Source organism: Wasmannia auropunctata, unplaced genomic scaffold (genome assembly GCF_000956235.1).
Source record: "Wasmannia auropunctata unplaced genomic scaffold, wasmannia.A_1.0 LD336055.1, whole genome shotgun sequence".
In the NCBI taxonomy this organism is placed as follows: domain Eukaryota; kingdom Metazoa; phylum Arthropoda; class Insecta; order Hymenoptera; family Formicidae; genus Wasmannia; species Wasmannia auropunctata.
In genome coordinates this window covers 1,098,192-1,117,042 of record NW_012026835.1, presented here as the reverse complement: position 1 = coordinate 1,117,042, position 18,851 = coordinate 1,098,192, and the positions used below count along the sequence as shown (strand labels likewise).

General features: G+C 38.3%; 3 protein-coding genes across 5 annotated transcripts; 2 read left to right on the top strand and 1 right to left on the bottom strand.

The window, feature by feature from the left end:
• The first annotated feature begins 190 nt into the window (after positions 1–190).
• LOC105450830 (dolichyldiphosphatase 1-like) lies at positions 191–2,501 on the top strand. 2 transcript variants are annotated; one of them, XM_011690880.1, is made up of 5 exons: positions 191–558; positions 959–1,059; positions 1,144–1,322; positions 1,404–1,625; positions 1,708–2,501. In XM_011690880.1, exons 1-5 carry the CDS (start codon positions 450–452, stop codon positions 1,838–1,840), a joined length of 744 nt encoding a protein of 247 aa, XP_011689182.1. In that variant the 5' UTR covers positions 191–449; the 3' UTR covers positions 1,841–2,501. The 2 variants fall into 2 exon arrangements, with proteins under 2 accessions (XP_011689182.1, XP_011689183.1); XM_011690881.1 differs by lacking the exon at positions 191–558 and adding an exon at positions 709–785.
• Positions 2,502–3,427: 926 nt separating this feature from the next.
• On the top strand, positions 3,428–9,681 carry LOC105450895 (endophilin-B1). The gene is made up of 11 exons (XM_011691000.1): positions 3,428–3,831; positions 4,359–4,500; positions 4,628–4,756; positions 4,839–5,001; positions 5,083–5,146; positions 5,235–5,270; positions 5,665–5,855; positions 6,551–6,697; positions 6,754–6,779; positions 7,675–7,847; positions 9,252–9,681. Exons 1-11 carry the CDS (start codon positions 3,769–3,771, stop codon positions 9,363–9,365), a joined length of 1,248 nt encoding a protein of 415 aa, XP_011689302.1. The 5' UTR covers positions 3,428–3,768; the 3' UTR covers positions 9,366–9,681.
• Positions 9,669–12,942, bottom strand: LOC105450831 (40S ribosomal protein S18). Of its 2 annotated transcripts, none has more exons than XM_011690882.1 (4): positions 12,821–12,942; positions 10,501–10,686; positions 10,321–10,422; positions 9,669–9,887 (listed from the first exon to the last, which is right to left on the bottom strand). In XM_011690882.1, the coding sequence occupies exons 1-4, from the start codon at positions 12,845–12,847 to the stop codon at positions 9,720–9,722; spliced, it is 483 nt and encodes a 160-aa protein (XP_011689184.1). In that variant the 5' UTR covers positions 12,848–12,942; the 3' UTR covers positions 9,669–9,719. The 2 variants fall into 2 exon arrangements, with proteins under 2 accessions (XP_011689184.1, XP_011689185.1); XM_011690883.1 differs by lacking the exon at positions 12,821–12,942 and adding an exon at positions 11,095–11,199.
• Positions 12,943–18,851: the final 5,909 nt, after the last annotated feature.

Here is an 18,851-nt window from a genome sequence, read left to right as displayed (position 1 = left end):
GCAATTCGATTCGTACGATCGAATGGAAATTATTTTTCTGATCTCGGCTAGCGGATTTCGGATCGGGGAATCATCTGCGAAGGCGCTAACCGATCGAGCTCGGTGCTCGGGAGGGCACGTGCGGATTCCTGCTTCCGCGGTGCTCCGTTTGGCGGCCCCCGTCGACCGTCGGCGGACCCGCGCCTTCGGTCTCGCCGCCGACATCGTGCTTGCACAACTAACCAACTGTAGCCGAGGGTCAATGCCAGCGACAGGACGGACGAGCATGGACAGCAACGCGGCGGTGGCGGCGGCCACGATCTCATAGTCGCGACACGAGTGTAAATACGAGAGACTCTTCCCCCTCTTCGGCTCGTCCCCTCCTGCAGTCGCCCAACCGGTCGTGCGCGTCCGTTCACCGTGGGACGCCGCGTAGGAGACATGTCACATCGTCGAGGATCGCGATAACGATGGCATCGCCTGACGAGTCGCCGGACGGAATCGGGTCACGTTTCGCACGTGCCGCCGACGAGACCGAGTGGGTCCCGTTGTCTCTGACACTGGTGGAATACCCGCGAGGTGGGTACGAGTGCACGGCGTCTCTCACCGTCACCGAAATGGTCCCCCGAGCTTTCACCTCCGTTTCATTACCGATTGTTTAGCGCGCGTATACCAGCTACCTTGATTACAGAGCTTAACCAGCTGCGTTGATTGACATCGTGACATTTAATTATATCACGTTTGTGTAGAAAGCGATGTTAATGTGATAAAATGCTCGAGGATTCCGGAGATCATTTGGATAAAAAGTTGTGTGTCGACATATGCTTGCTGAATTTATTTAATTTATACCTCCGGATTATACTGTGAATATTAAATCTTTCTTTTGATGAAATTTAAGAAAAATCTCGTATTTGAAATTCTAAAAGGATATGGGAAGAATATTTGTCATTGACAATAACGTATGTTTGTAAATTTTCAGGGGATGTTTTCGGGCTGTTTTTTGCTGTAATAAGTCAAATGCCCCTTGCCATTATAGTTGGTTTCGTCACATTGGTACTTTTTAGGAGGGATTTACATACCGTAAGTCAATTGCGATAGTATATTAATATATATATAGACCTAATTTAAAATTCAGAGAGTGTAATACTTGTTCTTTGATTACAGATTGCATTTGCGATCGGACTCGCCATCAATGAATGTATAAATTACGTATTAAAACACACGATTCGTCAACCGAGGCCAATGAAGAGAGATGGCCTGTACACTGAATACGGCATGCCGTCTACACATGCACAATTTATGTGGTTTTTCGCTGCATACGCAACACTTTTTATATACTTTAGGTAATCAAAAACGTCATAAATTACCTTCGTAATCACTCGCTCTTGTCAATTTACTTGCATGGTACTTTTTTTTCCCCTCAGGTTAAATTATAACTGTACGATAGTCGAGAGATTTTGGCGGACAATAGTAGCGATAGGATGCATCGTCACAGCCATCTTGGTAACTTACGGCAGAGTGTATCTACTGTATCACTCCAACACCCAGATATTCTGCGGTGCGTTAATTGGAATTGCGCTGGGAGCAGCGTGGTTCATAATTATGCACACAATCCTCACGCCATTCTTTCCTATAGTAGTCTCGTGGTGAGTAATTGAAAAAATGGCATAATAACGGTAATAATAACAATATACTATTCGTTCTACTCTAATCTTTGCTGTTTCTCAGGCGAATATCGGAGTTCTTGTTGCTGCGCGACACAACGCTGATCCCCAACGTCCTGTGGTTCGAGTACACAAATATTCGCACGGAGGCTCGGGCACGAGCGCGAAAGCTATCGGCGATCGGCAGGTCGCATTGACAACCAATCACGATCGACCAGTAGGCCGATAACGTGTAATAAATGCCTTGATAACGAACGACTCGAGACATTTAAACTTAACATTCCTGCGATTGAACTGCGTTCGTGAATTAATGCGACAATGCGTTCGAGATATTCGTATATCCCGTTAGCAGAGACGGTTTTAACGTTTCACGAATTCCAGTACAAACGTGAAACTGATCTACGAAAGCGATCGTCATTGCGATATAATGCGTCGTCATCCAGCATTATCGTTATGATAATTATTGTCTATTATTAGATAATATTGATACGATAACATTAAGCTATTTTTATTGAAGAAAACAATCCAAGTAATACCGCCGCATCGAACGTGGTGCTAGTTTTTATCGATTTGCAACTGCTGGGGGAACATTGCATCCGAGGAGAAAATAATGAATGCGACCGCTACGCGTGTTATAACAGTTTGCTGACATTGCCAAGATTACATCAAAATGCGTTTGCACGTTCAAGCACGATTGTATTCCCAGCGAGAGTTACATTCTTTTTTAAAATTTCGCATTTTGTTCAACGGTACGTTTTGTACCAGCTCCGCGAAGAGACGCGCATATCGCGCGTGTGCTAGATATCCTCTTTCCATGTGTTCCCGACATTCAATTAAATAAAAAAAAAAACGAGATAATAGGACGTACTCGGTCAATGGTCGGTTAAACGAGACTGAAGACTCGGAAACGAATCGGGCAACGATTAATCGAGAGGGAACAACCGCGAGGGGGAAAGAACCCTCCCGAAAGCCACTCAATAAATATATTTCTGAATGAACATGCGAGCACTTCACCATACTGTTATGTGATGTTTCGCAGTGTGTGATTTATTCCAGTATTTAAGAAAATTGGGATTTTAATAATTTCATACATGTTCACGAGTCATATATTGTATGTACAAGAAATTTATTTTCTGAGGGACGTGAGAGGAAGATCAGTTCAGTAAGACGCAACCGCTCTTGACTAGAGTACATCACAGAGTATTATTATGGAAATTTAAAATTATTGACAATGAATATATATTAGAAGTAAAAATTGCAGTACAATGCAGAATCCAACACGTGTGTACTCGGCTAGGCGTGAATTTTCTTCCTCATCTGTCCATTGTCGAGTCGTCATTCGCGAAATTACTGCCTGAGCACTGTCTCAATCATCAATCTTTTTCTATTTTTTTTTTTTTTTTCTCAGAGTTAACGTGCGCAACATTTTCTGATTAAGAAATCTAGTTTTTCGAGTAGAGACGAGCGAGGACAGCGTTAATCGTTAGTTAGAGCGAGCGGGTATGCGTAGCAATGTTATATACGGTATTATCTTTCTTTTTTTTTCTGGAAAGAAAAGAGAAAGGTTGTTTGCATTTTTTTTTAATGGAAATAAAGCGGTGCAATGTCGAATACGATTTTGTGAAAACCTTGTATAGAAAACGAGTCGTGTCACTTCACGACTTGAACTACATTTAATAAAATACGTATTGCCACATGACAGTTAATTTTTTTATCAGAAACGTTAAATGTAGCACTCAATATCGCATCGAGTCGCACATTTCGAAAATTATAGGTAGATAACGTACATACATAATTATGCGGTATCGTGAAATGGAAAGATAAATAACGACCTTATGTGCCAAATCGATCGATAAACAAAACAAAAATTTTTGCACCTTCAGCCGACAGGCATGAGGCATGAATACCTAGACACGACACACCCGTCACCCGGACACCCGATCGAAAATTCCTAGTAACTCTAGATTCCGGAAGTGCTGAGGCATTTAATGAACCTTACGATAAAAGCGGGAGCGTGGGAGATACGGAGAGAGTGAGAAAGAGAGAGAGAGAGAAACAGAAAGAGGGGTTGGGTGTTTGCTGCGAAAAGTTCTCGATCGCGTGAGAGAGATCTAAATTCGCAAGGATGGACTTCAACGTGAAGAAACTGGTGAAGGACGCGGGAGCCGCCCTCAGCAGGGTTGTGCAGGTGAGAGAACCTCTTTTCTTTTTTCCTTCCCGCCTGGAGCGAGTCTGGAACCTGTGTCGAAATGCGACGTCAAATGCACATTCGAATCATCGGCGTCTGTCATCGCGTTGACATTCGACGCTCGAAGGCAACGATCGGACGCGTTTGCACGTCATTGAACGGCTTCCTCGGCCGCGCTCCTCGTTCTCGTCTGAAATTCTTAAACTAAAAAACCCACGTTCAACGACATCCCGTTTAACCTAGATCCCTCTGGTCACGTCTCGACGTGCAACATCGTCGATCGACACGCCAGTGACGCTCCTCTGTAATCGAACGAAGACGCGTCATCCTCCTCCGACGCTATATTAGCATCGCAATAATGACGCGGACTTTGAGCTCGATCGTAAAGTCACATTTGTTTGTTGGCAACTATATTTTAAGAGCATTAAAGATACTATGTATTAATAGCGTTTGCTGGTGAAATTAAAAACGCTAGAAATTGGTCAAGAAAAATTAAAAACTGTCATGTTTGCTGTCACGTTTCTCAGATGACGGAGGAGACCCTGGGTACTTCAGAAAAGACCGAGCTAGACGCGCATTTGGAACACCTAGCGGAGAGAGGAAATGCGACCAAAACATGGACAGAGAAGATACTGCGGAATATGGAAGCTGTGCTTACTCCGAATCCTGGTATTTAATTCAAATTAATTTAATTTGATTTGAACTTGATTAGAGTATCAATTGTTGATACTTTAAATGTATAGAATCTTGTGTACGTACTATACATTTTTTTCATTAATTCTAATATATTTTGTAGGCAACAGGATTGAAGATTTCTTTTATGAAAAAATTGATAAGAGGAGACCTAACAGGTTGAGTAATTTGGAGTATGTAGGCACTGATATGATAGAAGCTGGAAATGATTTCGGTCCAGGAGTAGCTTATGGTTAGTGTCATATATATATATACACATATATTCTCAAATATATAATGCAAAAGAACTTGGTATAATAAGGATTTGATTTTAGGTAGCTCATTAATAAAGGTCGGCCAGTGTCAGCAGAGATTGGGACAGATCGAAAGGGACTTTATAGGAACTGCCGCCAATTGTTACATACAGCCTTTGAGGAAGTTCTTGGATGGAGAAATGAAGACTGTCAGCAAGGAAATGGCGATATTGGAAACTAAAAGGTAACCAAAAAAAATCGCTTCGCTTCCTATCGCGCTGTATATTAAAAGTCTTATTGCTCATGTTAAACGATTTTAATGTAGATTGGACTTGGACGCATGTAAAAATAGAGTAAGGAAAGCGAGGAGCATGCTGGGTCAACAGAGTGTAAGTACCGTTAATTGATCGATATCGTTTAAAAATTGTTCTATACGTTTACGATGTGTTTTGTCCTCCACACTGCTGCGATTTATAGGAGTCTGGCATATCACCCGAAGTGTTGCTCGATCAGGTATTAATGCAGTCGATAGTTTCGCTCGCCTTCTCAATTTAGAGATATCCCAATTCAATGTGGGCCCGATTGTATTAAAGATTTTTATGGAAATTTTTTAAGAATATAAATTTAATTTTATAATTAGTAGAGCTCTAGTGTTGTCACGTTTTGCGTTTTGCATTTTCATAATATTCTCATCATCTCTATTATATAAATACATATAATAGAGAAATAAAAAAACTAATAGCATTTATGGTAATTAAATTGCAATCAAATCTTTTTCATGATACGGATTCAATAGCGATAGCCATAATTATTTTAATTTTCTGACTTCATCTTAGATAGCAAATGTCAAAAAATATATACATATATACAGAAAGCAATAAATAAAATGTATATATTGCTCACTCAGGCAGAGAGGGAGCTGAGGGTAGCGCAATCGGAGTTCGATCGGCAAGCAGAGATTGTGAAATTACTGCTGGAGGGTGTCTCAAGCTCACACGCCGGACACTTGCGATGCCTGCACGAATTCGCAGAAGCGCAAGCACGCCATTACGCGCAATGCCACGCCGTCATGCAGGATCTGCAGCGCGAGCTTGCCGGGTAAGTTCGTTGCCTTCGCCATTATATGGCTTTTTTTTCGTTCTTTTATTCTATCTACCTACTCTGTTCATCTCTAATTCATATTCGGCACGTTATTCGTCCTCGTGCAGCGTATTGTTATTGCAACATTTCTGTACAGCTATCCCACTTTATGGTGATCCGAGTGAGTAATGTTTGACAAACCTTGAATGGTAATTACTATGTTTAGGTATCGATTCGTGAGCTTCGCTTCTCCTTATAGCAACCGCGGGCATAGATTTGGACAAAATGACACAATGGAATGTTTCACGATATAATAAATATTTCGCTGCACAGAAGATGCAGCCTTTGTGGTTTGACGAACATTACCTGTTTTTACGGCCGGTTTCAACGGCGCCTGCTAACTTTAACCTTTAATTAACGTAAAACAAGAAAGACAGCAGAATTAAAATTTTAAGATAGTTGACGTGTCGGTGAAACCGGCGGATGATTAATTATACCAGATCTAATGCCGACATGACTTACAAATACGCTTTCATATCAGCATCCTGTCCTGTGCTTTGTAACAATCGGTAGTAATTAGTGCAAATTATTTTTCGTCATCTACATATTTAATAATTCACTCCTTGCTTCCTCGACCTTCGTGCAATCCGTTGAAGAGTGTTCTCTCCCGCTACGCTCTCTATCTCTCTGCTTGCACGAATTGGTAATTGCAGGGCGCGTCAACCGAGCCCTATGCTGAGAGTCAACAGCGAGGAAGTGATCGAGCTAAACCCCTCGCCCACTCTCTCTCAAAACTCCGTAACCGCCGGATCTGCCGCTTACGTTACCGCCACATTCGACACTGATATCAGTCAAGTTTAGTTTTCAAATCCTACGAATACGAGCATTGACGGATTGTTACGAATTTCGAATCCAGTTGGCAATTTAAATTGACGGATCTACGTTAGCTGTCACGCAATTTTCCCTTTCTAGTGACGTTCGCTCAAATTCCACATACGCGTTAACAAAAGCTTGGTTCCAACTGTCGCTTAATCGTTATAAACCTGTTAACCGAATAAAAATATTCTATAACGTTATATAATTGTACATGCAATTGTATATTTAGGCGAAATAGAAACGGACAAAGAAAATCTTTCTCGATAAACTTCTTTGTGAACGATTTACGGCGATCAGTGCGGTCTACATTCTTATCTTATCTTCATCTTTCTTCTGCTACTACTTCTTATTGTTCTTGTAATGTCTTTTGAGAACAGTTGCTTTGGATCGCCGTAACTCGGCCGAGAATGGCCATAATGGCATCAAAGAGAAACTAATCCTGAATGCTATAACAATGCCATGTAACTAAACAACGACATAATTATAGATATATATATCACGCTTTTCTTGTTTTTATATATTAGGATAGTTGATAATCTGCCTATATTGAATACTGCAGGGGAGAGATAAAATTTCTCTATTCTTCCTGTAATATCGGGAATATCGGGGTGAACCGTGTAACACTAATGCATGTAATTGGACCGGTAGAATTGAAAACACACGTCGCAAAATAACAGACTAATTTGCCGAATAAAAAATGTCTCTAATGCGAAATTCAATCTCTTTAAATTGCATGCATACTTATCACAATCGAACACTTATTATCTCGCTCGATGTCAAGTATCGACCATGTAGAACCCGATGGCGAGTGTGTGCCTGATTATAAACGTAAAACGATATCATAATATATATTCGCGTTGTATGGCAGTGTATGGTCCTCGTAAAAAATCGCTTACACCTACGGTTGTGCCTCATTCCTATCTCCACGTTTCCCTCGTACACATACGAGTCTATTACAGATAAGATTACAGCACTATAATTGTCGTTTACCTACCCAGACTATCTGGGGGTCCCCATTACCCCACCCCACCAGCCACCACCAACACACTAGCCGAGAACGATCAGGACAGAGCAAGAGTGTTGTGGAATTACGACGCGAGGGATCCTAGCGAGCTAAGCGTCATGCGGGACGAGGTAACCAAGTTTGTGATTTAGGTGCGCGGCAGCATGATTTGGTGATGTCTCGAAGCGAAAGGCATGAATCTGTAGTCGGGTTAAGTTACGGTACTGTAAGATCACCTACTTATAGTCTTTTTTTTATCACTCTGTATAAATATGTACTGTAGAAAGATTTGTTTGTATCTCCCTCGGACTGCCGTATGTACAAGTCGACTCGTTTTAGACTTAAATCTTTCGGGACTATCTGTCGTCGATTTTTCGATTTTCAACCTAGGCTCTGGAAAAAAAATTTGAACCCGTCGCGTCCAAAGGGAGATCCGTCCCGAAAGATTTAAGATGTTGCCCCGAGATGAACTTCTCTTTTAACACGCGTTATAGAATTAAGTATTTTGTTAATATAAGTACACGTTTAAAATTGAGATGCTCATATTTGTATAACTTCAAGAGCTCTCTGTTAATACTAACAATATTGTTCTGATGCATTTATTTTTAAGCAACTAATATGTTGTTAACTTGCAAGTTATTATACACACTATTCTCGAAGGAAAGCTTTAAAAAACTCATATTCTCGTGTATTGTCAGAAAAACAAAAAAAAAGTTTAAACTTATGATACTCCTGCAACGTATTAATATCAATGCAAAGACAGTTGGGGAAAAAATCATTTTCCGAATGGATACGCGCTAGACGGGAAATAAAAAGAGTAATAATTTTAGCAATATTAATAAATCGTTCTGCAAAGTTTCAGGAATCATGAATGAACATTGTACGCGATCCTTTAAAGAAATTAATTTCTATCTTATCCTACAAACCGCAAAACGATGCGAAATATCGAATAATTCGATTAGGAAAGTCTATTTATCTTCACAAGATTAGCAGTTATATCCACATAATTGTACGCTGAGTTGTACTATATTGTGCATGATAGATAAGTTGTATCGTAATTTTCAATTTGTTTGGATTTACGTGCGCTTTCTTACTTTTTTTTTTTAATCGATGTGTCGTTAGTATTACACATTACAGAATTTTACATTTTCCCCGCGTATAGATTTGTAAGATAAACACAAATACGGGACACATCACGAACAGATCGGATCATAAACGTACTTGTGCGTGGACGAATTATTGTGTATGTATATTTATTCAAATTGTGCATGTATTATCAATAAACGCCTATCATTTTATTTACTTTGTTACGAGCATTTTATTTATTATGTCACTACTATCGTATCTTTCACGTATTGTTCTGTACGCTTATTTCGATGTATATCTATAGTGACGCTATATATAAAATGCGTGCCTGTATATTACAATCAATACGATGTTATTAGACTATGTATGTATAAAGAGTTATACTTTAATAAATTGAATATATCTTGAGAAAAAGAAAGACAGGCGAGATATATGTATGTTTTTTCTAGGTAATTGGTATTGATGAAATTCCCGATGACGACGATTACTTTATGGGAATCAGAGGCAATCAACGAGGAAAGGTGCCGAAAGTATATGTGGAACTGCTTTTTATAAGTCGTTAATGCACTTAGAAGCTATTGTCAATTGTATTTAGAGTCAATTTTTAGCGCACTTTTCTCTCTCTCTCTCTCTCTCTCTTTCGCCAAATTTTGTCTTTAGCTTGAATTAGTCGAGACAATGGTTATCTTACTTGGCTTGAAAGGTGATTCGTTACTTCAGGACCAAAAAGATTTAACATCCCGATTTAAATAAATTACTAATCTATGATTAAAAGCATACGACACGATGGAATTATTCTTGTATTCAACATTGTGCCTCTTAACCGAGACGGTTCTTTCACGATTGATTGAGTAATCGAATAAATATTCACCGTTTAAAGATTTATTATTAATAGTACATAATATATGTATAAAAGTTTACTTCTTTTTCGACACACCGACCGTGCGACCACGACGACCAGTAGTCTTAGTATGCTGACCACGTACACGGAGACCCCAGTAATGACGCAGGCCTCTGTGAGCGCGAATCTTCTTCATCCTCTCCAAATCTTCGCGCAATTTAGAGTCCAAATTGGCACTCGTGAGCTGCAAAATAATATACAATTTTAGAGATAAGCTTCTTCATTAGCAATTCCATAAAATTATATAACTCGATCTTTCTGTTGCACTCGTACTTGTTACTCGAGATAATAAGAAATGCTACAAAGCAATAAAAATGTACAGCAGTGCAGTCGCTATTGCACAAGCTACCAGCTGAACGTACAATGAACATTTGTACAATCAGTCGTGAATTTGTGCAGTATATTAGAAAAATAGACAAACGATTGAAAAATCACCACTATATCCATATATATATCTTTATCTCAATTGAATCTTAATAAATGTTACTTCAAGCTGCAATTTCATATACCAATACACAAGAAATGTTTCTCCAAGTGTATAATTTTACATTTTTCAACAATAAAGTATGTGTCTTAAAACCTGGTTCTTTTCTTTTGTGAAGGAAATAAATGCGTACCTGCGAGTATTTTCCATCGACAATGTCCTTCTGCCTGTTGAGGAACCAATCAGGAATTTTGTACTGCCTGGGGTTGGCCATAATAGTGACGATTTTTTCGACCTAAAAGCACATTTTTGATACATCAGGATCAGTGGTTAGTCGCACAAATAAATAAATAAATAAAACGGCAAAACTCACTTCCTCCTCCGAGCACTCCCCAGCTCGCTTGTCCAAGTCGATGTCCGCCTTCTTCAGAACGATATTGGCGTAACGCCGACCGACACCCTTGATCGCGGTCATGGCGAACATGACTTTCCTGTTGCCGTCAATGTTCGTGCCCATGACACGAAGAATGTGCTGGAACTTTTCAGGAATCACGAGCGACTGGAAGACAGAAGCACACCCACGTGAATATATACATATAAATTCACAGCTAACCTCAACCACGACACGCAACAATCCATGAATCATACGACGTGCACGAATTTACGCTCGACGCGTGAATGCAAAATGAAAATTGACGAATCTCCGTGACTGTCACTCGAATACGAGAAACTTAAAATCGCAACATTTGCTCGCCACATCGCGAGGTTAGAAACGCGACGCATCTCGGCACCTGGACGCGTCCAACCTCAAAACGTCAATTCATCCTTTCTTGCGACATTTGTTAAAATATTCCCGAGACAGATTCGAAATTAATGAGATTTATTGTCCCATTCGAGCGTTTGACGCGTATCATACAGGATTTCGCCGAAAAATGTGGATTTTAGGAAAAATTCGCGCAACACTCACCATCTTGCTGCAAAGCTTGTCACCGAAAGGAAGATAGAAGAGAGGTTAACGAAACCGGAAGTGATCGCCAACAATAAATTTCTAGGGACTCAACTTTTTACGTCGAAAATGTAATTCAAAATTTATATTACTATCACGCGATATTTAATTCATTTATATTCATCAGAAATAAGTCATCAGTAATGTTTTTAAAATGATAACTATTATAATCACATATTATTTGTCAAAAGTATTATTTAGTAGTCGATAATGTTAAGATTTACCCATAGTCGATGATCTAGGTAAATTCATTGAAAAGACACATTGTCAATGAGTAAACTCAGTGGGTACGTACTCAATGAGTAAACTATATATATCGACTAGCACAATTTACCATTGTGCAGCTTAAATTAGTTATCAACAGATGTCGCTATCATGATACTGAAGCCATTTTGCTAGAAGATGTCGGAAGATGTGGTCGAAACTACCGTTGCATTTTTGTACAATAACATTAACAAGAAATTGTGTATCGCAATTCATTTTTACACTCCGCCACTATTCCACGTACTCCTTAGCTTAACATGTATTATACATTCTACTTGATTCGATTAGGTACGTAAAATATACATTATTATATATATACGAAAAATTAATAGAATTTCTGCAGTTTAATTTATTGTAATATGAAATTTTATATAATTTTTAATATTAATTGAGCATGATATTCCCAGACGAGAGTTAAATGATTTCAAATTCGTTCACATTGTAATATTTTTAATATGTATATTAATTATATTGTACCATGTATATACTATTCGAGAGCATATATATACATATATATATGTATATATGTATATATATATGTGTGTGTATGTGTGTGTGCGTGTCTATGGCACTATTCACGTACTCTTTAGCTTTGGATAACACATATATATATTCCACTTAATTCTATTAGGTACGTAAAATATATATTATATAGAAAATGAATAGAATTTCTGCAGCTGCATGAATAGCATTCTGCAGATGCATTGTAATATGAAATTTTATATAATTTTTGATATTAATTGAGCATGATATATGTTCCGATCGAGACGAGAGTTGATGATTTCAAATTCATTCATATTGTCAATATTTTTAATATGTATATTAATTTATATAATTGTATCATCTATACACTATTCGAGAGATTCTATAATAATATGTGTATTGAAAATTCACGAGTTTACACCCGCACACGGAGAATATGCGAGTAAAGTCGAATGAGGTAGTAGAGTATTTATCTATCTTATTATGGATATGGTATAGGAAAAGAGGAGAAAAAAAAGACACAATTGATTTAGCTTCCCATGGAGTCGTAAAGTGAGCAAAATGACGTCTTTAAAATGACATAAAAAACCTGTGATGTTTTCACAGCGGTATGTTTATTGGCGATGCATTGCAAGGGAAAAAATAAAAAACTCCGGAAATATTAGAACAAGCGGTGTACTTCTTTAAACTTTACTCCAGTCAATGTTATTTAAGGTCGAAAAATGGAACATTAGTAGCAACTTTTTCTCTCGTATTATATTGTAAAGAATATACAAAAACCGGCATCTTATGTGATTTAATATCATTGTCATAAATTAATACGTAATATTTTTTTCTTTCTCCTGTATACGTTTTGGAATGGGCAGTAGTAATTGTGGCAAAAAAAGCTATTGTTATAAGCAGGGTAAGATTTCCAATGAAACGTTAGTATAATATTTACTAGTATATATATGTATTCTGTGTGCATATTCCATTCGATCGAGGGTTGTCCTAGCTGGGGCCATCCTGGAAACACGTGTATGTAAGACGTTCATTGGGCATCTTTAGGACATCCCTTGGAGATATGTGCTGTACGGGAGGTGTGTCCACTGAGAAAAAAAAGTTGTTAAAATAATTAAATACGTTTTGTTGACAGTTCTTTTTTATTCAGTTATATATGTTTTTTAATTAAACGTACATTAATAACATGATACATCATTAACATGATATTTTTGTGAATTAACTAGTACTTTATTGAATTAACAAATATTTGCTTGACAGCACGTGACCGTCGCATTTAGTTGAATGAAATAATATTTTTTTAAATCGATAATTTTTTTTCTCAGTGTCGATTGCTATTGTTAAATCTTTTTTTTTTTAATAGCTTTGACTTCAATTTGTGAATTCAATAGAAATGCAATTTCAGATGGGTAGGCATTTGTGATGCCTTGTGTACGTCGTAAATTGCTTAAAACGTATTAGAACTTTGCCTTTCACTTTGAAAGAAAACTCTTATGCAACGGAAATAGCCGAAATACATCATATAGGAACATATCCTCTCTCTAAAGATATATGTTTTATATCCCAAATATATTTTTAGAGTATCTATAATGTACTCTAGATATTTCTGCTATGTATGGGCTCTTTCTCGAGAAACGCAGAAAGGAAATTCATAGTTAAAATAAATAATATCGTAATTTTCTGGACAGTCGTCAAAGAAACGAAAGATGCATATACGCACATGTTCTATACGTATCGTAGACATGGCGAAAAAATTTCACGCAGGAATCTAATATTAACAACCCGCTCGATTCCACGGATGCGCCGACGAGGCTGCCGCTGCGAAATGAAATTTGTCTCGGTGTGTCGATGGAGTTTCGATAACTCGATAAAAATCCGGCAAGCGGAAAAGCAATCGTTTCACCACGCAAAATTCTCTGTCTCTATCTCTCTCTCTCTTTCTCTTTGTTTCTCTTTCTTTTCTCCCTTTCCTCATCTTTCTTTCCCTCTCTCGTTTCCCCTTCTAATCTTGACTGCGAGGGTCAAAGGTTAGTCGGTCGGGCGAAGGTAGCGAAGGTAGCAAGGTGGCGAATCGAGGTGGAGAAACGAGTCGAAACGAGCGTTCGGAGAGTGAGTTGCGCGGAGAGGGAGACAGGGATGCTCGCCAAGTTCCCGTGCATGATCCCCCTTTGATCCGTTTTACTACGGTCGTTCCCTCGGATTAAGCCGGAATAAGAAAGAATTTGTGAGTTTCGCTCTAACATAATTTATCCGGTCACCGCATGGCGCGTCTCGTGTCGATTTTAGAGCAGAATGAGAAATCCTGTGATTCTTTAACTCAAAAGAAGTGATTGCAAAAAAAATTGAAAAAATCAATTTCTATTTTTCTCCACTTATTGATATAATATATTTTTCATTTATTCTTTTCTTTTACATTTCTTTAAACGAAATGTAATAAAGAATAAAAAAAGATATATAACCGACATAATATATTTTTTTTCTTAGGAATTCGATAACGTGAGATGAACGCTGTAAAATAATTATTACACTCGATAATCTATAGTATATTAAAATCTCTTTCTCATTCTTTTCTACATGATGCTCGCCAACAGGAGAAATCGCGCCGCACTGGACGATACCGCTCTGAGAAATATTGCCGTTCAACGCTTCTGCCATGATTTTCCATTAGTCGACGATCGGAGGGACCGCGCGTTCGAATATTTAGAGTTTCAGGAATTCAGTTCTCGCCCGACACCGGACGCTATTCGCGCGGTCGAAGCGAAGACAATCCGCGTTGATTAAAACGGGAGAAGCGCGACAAACGGGGTCGCGCCTCGCGCAACCCGTGTCTCGCGATAAATTTGTCGCGGAATTCATAAAGCATCGTTATACGTCGCTTTTGGCGGGCGCGCGCGAATTGCGCGACGGAAACAGCTCATGTTCCTTTTCTCTTTTTTTTTAAGAGAAGGAGTATCCTTTCGGGACCGCGAAAAAAAAGGGAGAGAACGAGGCGTCGGAGGGATTAGGCGATGCGCAAGAGGCTTAGAGCGCCGAAACGATTAATCATCCGACGACGGCTTCTGTATTATGTAGGACGACTACATCGTCTCATCGACAGTCCCCGATGTCGCTTATTGTTGGATTATGATAAAGGATTTGCAGCCTCGACTGACATATGCTCTGGACCTTTTTGCGCTCGGAAAGTGAGTAATATTAGAATTTAGATATACATTCCGTTAATAATATAGTAATAAGTATATATATTTTTTATTTAATAAACTAAAGGAAATTTTAAATTTTGAAATTAAATATTTCTTAATTTGTTTAATACATTACATTAATTTAAATAATGATAATAAGAATATATCTTAAGTTAAGAGATATCTTAATTTATTTTATATATTTTCATGACTTATCCTAACACAAGGAATTATCTCCTTTTCAATAAACTCACAGGTGAATAATATGCGACATTGCTCGAAATAATGCAACTGAAAAAAATTTATTATAAAAAGACAAGATAAAAGAAGGTATAGAATATATTAAAATATCTCTTAAATGTTTTTTCGGGATCTTTACATTGTTGGATGTCTCTCTTACAAGCACTGATATCTAATTATTTAAACGTGCGTTCGGAGAGGCACGAGAAACATTCGTGAGACACAGCTTTGAATATGACAAATTTGCCCCGCTAGAGCGATAAATTTGACACTTGGTAGTTGCTCGCAGGGATCATCGCTCGCGATTGTCATCGTATACGTACATCGTATACATGATGTAACGGTGCTTATTATTTTGCGGGGCGCGGCTCCCCCTATGGGATTGATAGAAAGGGTAATCTCCACCTGCTGTCAACCAGTAAATAAAAGAGTGCGAATCGACAAGGGGCGAATCGACATTGAAAATCCTTCCGTCATTAAAGCAATATGATAGTCAGTTTAGCTATCGGGCAGACGTTTCCACATTCTCTTCCCCGCAGTTTTTGTTTTAATCGTAGATTTAGCGCCAAATAATTCGTGAATAAGAAGAGTCATCATGCGACGGTGCAAATCAATTTACGTGAATTACATCTCAAGCGAATCAATGACACAACTCTATTCTTCGAAAGGTCCACCAATAATATTTCGTTAGAATTCTATTTTGTAGAAGAGAAAATCGGCTGTAGAAATTTTTTAATTTAATATACTGTCGCGTATTTCACACAGATCGTCATCAAAAGAAACTTATAACTCCAAGTATTCTGTGACGAAAGAGGAGAAAACTCGCGTTCGTTCATACATATATGTATAGTATATACGAATGGACGAGGGAATCATCGCCGGGGAATCGGTAACGCGGGGCCCAACGCTGTTAAAACGTAGATCATAAAGTTGCCGAGTGGCCGAGAGATCTGTATACGAGTCCGCGTAATAAAAACGAAAGGGTGCGGAGGATGAGGGAAGGGAGGGGCGACAGTTAGAGAACGAGGGGCGGCAAGAGAAGGCAAGTGGATCGGCGAAGGGATTTACCGCGCAAATATTTATGTAGCGGGGCCCCACGGGGACGGCGGATCATCAAATTCCAATAACAAAACGGTCCGCACGAGATCCGTCTGAATCCGTGTCCGCGGGTGGCGACATTGGGGGCAACAGGGGGATTCACATTCACATATGCTCTCTGCACGAGAGCAGCGTGAAATCCGCTGCAGCTATAGTTTAACGCTGTATTAGCGAAGCATCTAGGTAGTATGTACATACGGATATGACCGGCCGGAAAGCACGCGTTTCTTTTTTCTGTTTGAATTTTCTTTTTAAGTAAACTCAAAATTATTTCGATCAAAATTAGAGAAACATTTGAGAGAATGAGTTTTTTCATTAATTAATTATGTTTTTTAATTACTGTTTTGCTTTTTGGTATAAATTTAACAAATTTTTTCCGTTTATGTAATTGCAATTTGTATTTGTAATTTAATATATCTTTCATAAACAAAAGTTGAGCAGATTATTTTCTCATGAAAAATTACTTGTTTTTCAGATGTTTAATAATAGTAACTTTATTACGTGCCTCTGATTACAAATAATAGTAATAGTATGAATACATTGAGTATTGTAAATATAGAAATGCCAGTTGCACACAGTAGGCGAGGTAGCAGTTAAGGAACTGATTTGAATTAGTCATACCCAAAGTTTTCTGCAGCTATTAATTTTGTCAACTTTTCTTTTTCTATTCTCTAAATTTTTTGGAATGAGATTCACTTCAAAAAAGTAAAAATTCACTCCAGAGAATTTAGAGAGTACCTCCTTAAAGTTCTCAGAAAAACTGTCTCTTTCTTGGTTTTAAATCTCGACAAAAAGGTTACATACTAAAAACTGAAATTCTATATATTTATGAACATTTTCAAAATACATGTAACGTACAAAAACTAGTATAAATGATAGGTAGTTACGAATCAAACGCCGTTGTTTTTGATGCGCTGAAGATGGCCTAAATAAGGCCGAAACGTTCGCGAGGGAAATTTTGTATATTTCAAATTTTTTAATTATTTTTCATTTTATCGTTATTATAGATAATAATTAAGGAGCAAGTCCGATAATGCTTTGCGAACTTTTCTTTTGCAAATAAGAAAGAAATTCAAATTGCAAATGTAAGTTTCATCTAAAATTATATATTATCGATTACCTTTATATGAAATTTCAGAGGTTTAGCTTCTTAATACGATTGAAATACAGTGCTAAGTATGTCTGGAAGAGAGGAAGGCGCTTTAAAGCAATCTCAGCGAATCGAATGATCCATTTCGTCTTTCGCCCCGCCTCCATCGCAGCCGTTTGGCTTCGACTTTGGGACGCAGGTGCCGACGCTCAAAGCCAATTATGCGAACGCGCCCCGACGTCGACGTCGGTCTCGCAAATCCCCATTTCTCGCAAAGCCCCCGTGAGCGCGCGCGCGAGAATTGGCGGCGAGAGGAGAAGTTTAACTTGTCCGCGCTATAACGGATTAACGGCGGCGATTTATTCGCGAGTAATTGTTTCCTCCCTTTAATTAACTCGCATTTATTTCGCGTAATGGGAACGGTTCGCGCCGGCTCTCGTCGGTGAATTTTCTAGGCGCGCGTGTACGCGTATACGTGCGAAGAAAACTGAAGAAAACTGTTTCTTCGTGTTAAATAAATCCTTTTTCCATTGACCAATTTTCGATTCATTTGTTTTTCAAGCAATGACCATGTATTAACTTCTTTAGGGGCACTGATATATACTCACATATTTGTATATTTAATTTTTCTCGAATTGTAACATTACTGACAAAGGATAAACAAATGACACTCACAGTATTCTTAATTTCTTTTCTGTCTTATCGTCTTCGTTTAATTGCTATGGATTTAATTTAAAGCGAATAAAGTATTACTGAAAACACGAAAAGTTAAACTGCTTCTTTCCAATTTTAAAGATCATTTCTGAAAAATCTTTTAAAAAGTAGGATATGCATATCAAAAATGTCGAATATTAACATTTTTTTAAATAAGCAAAAATAATATTGCTTAAAAAAAAAGAGGAGAAGTATTACATCGCGCGTATATGATCTCTTCATAAAACGATATTATCTTTACGAAATAAGATCTTCAATATACACATCTATTTTTATATACTATCGACACATATGCACGCGCGCTAGTTTAACTTTTAGTTGTGTGTGTGTGTGTGTGTGTGTGTGTGTGGGTGTGTGTGTGTGTGAGGATTTACACAAATAACAGGATCGAGGGTGAGGTGCGGTGAGGACAATTAACTCTATGAATGATGCAGCCCCGATCGTGAGGGGGAAAATCCGGCTCGTTTATTCATTTTCCGTCGATGGCCTCGTCGATGAAACGAGATAATTTCGTATGAATACCGATGACTTAACGACCTATCGAGGTGCGATAAGACAACGGTAATTGATGCTTGCCCACATTCTGGCATACACGTGAATGCGACTGTTGTCCATTTACATATAGGTACATATTAAAAGGCGGTCAAGTC

Bases quoted from the DNA above. Each gene is read 5' to 3' on its own strand.
- LOC105450895 (XM_011691000.1), top strand. From the start codon at position 3,769: ATGGACTTCAACGTGAAGAAACTGGTGAAGGACGCGGGAGCCGCCCTC. The intron at 5,147-5,234 runs GTAAGTACCGTT...TGCGATTTATAG, and splicing joins GCATGCTGGGTCAACAGAGT to GAGTCTGGCATATCACCCGA. The intron at 7,848-9,251 runs GTAACCAAGTTT...TGTTTTTTCTAG, and splicing joins TAAGCGTCATGCGGGACGAG to GTAATTGGTATTGATGAAAT.
- LOC105450831 (XM_011690882.1), bottom strand. From the start codon at position 12,847: ATGCACACAGAATACATATATATACTA. The intron at 10,423-10,500 runs GTGAGTTTTGCC...ATGTGCTTTTAG, and splicing joins GGGAGTGCTCGGAGGAGGAA to GTCGAAAAAATCGTCACTAT. The intron at 9,888-10,320 runs GTACGCATTTAT...ATTATTTTGCAG, and splicing joins TCGATGGAAAATACTCGCAG to CTCACGAGTGCCAATTTGGA.
- LOC105450830 (XM_011690880.1), top strand. From the start codon at position 450: ATGGCATCGCCTGACGAGTCGCCGGACGGAATCGGGTCACGTTTCGCA. The intron at 1,060-1,143 runs GTAAGTCAATTG...CTTTGATTACAG, and splicing joins TTAGGAGGGATTTACATACC to ATTGCATTTGCGATCGGACT. The intron at 1,323-1,403 runs GTAATCAAAAAC...TTTTCCCCTCAG, and splicing joins ACACTTTTTATATACTTTAG to GTTAAATTATAACTGTACGA.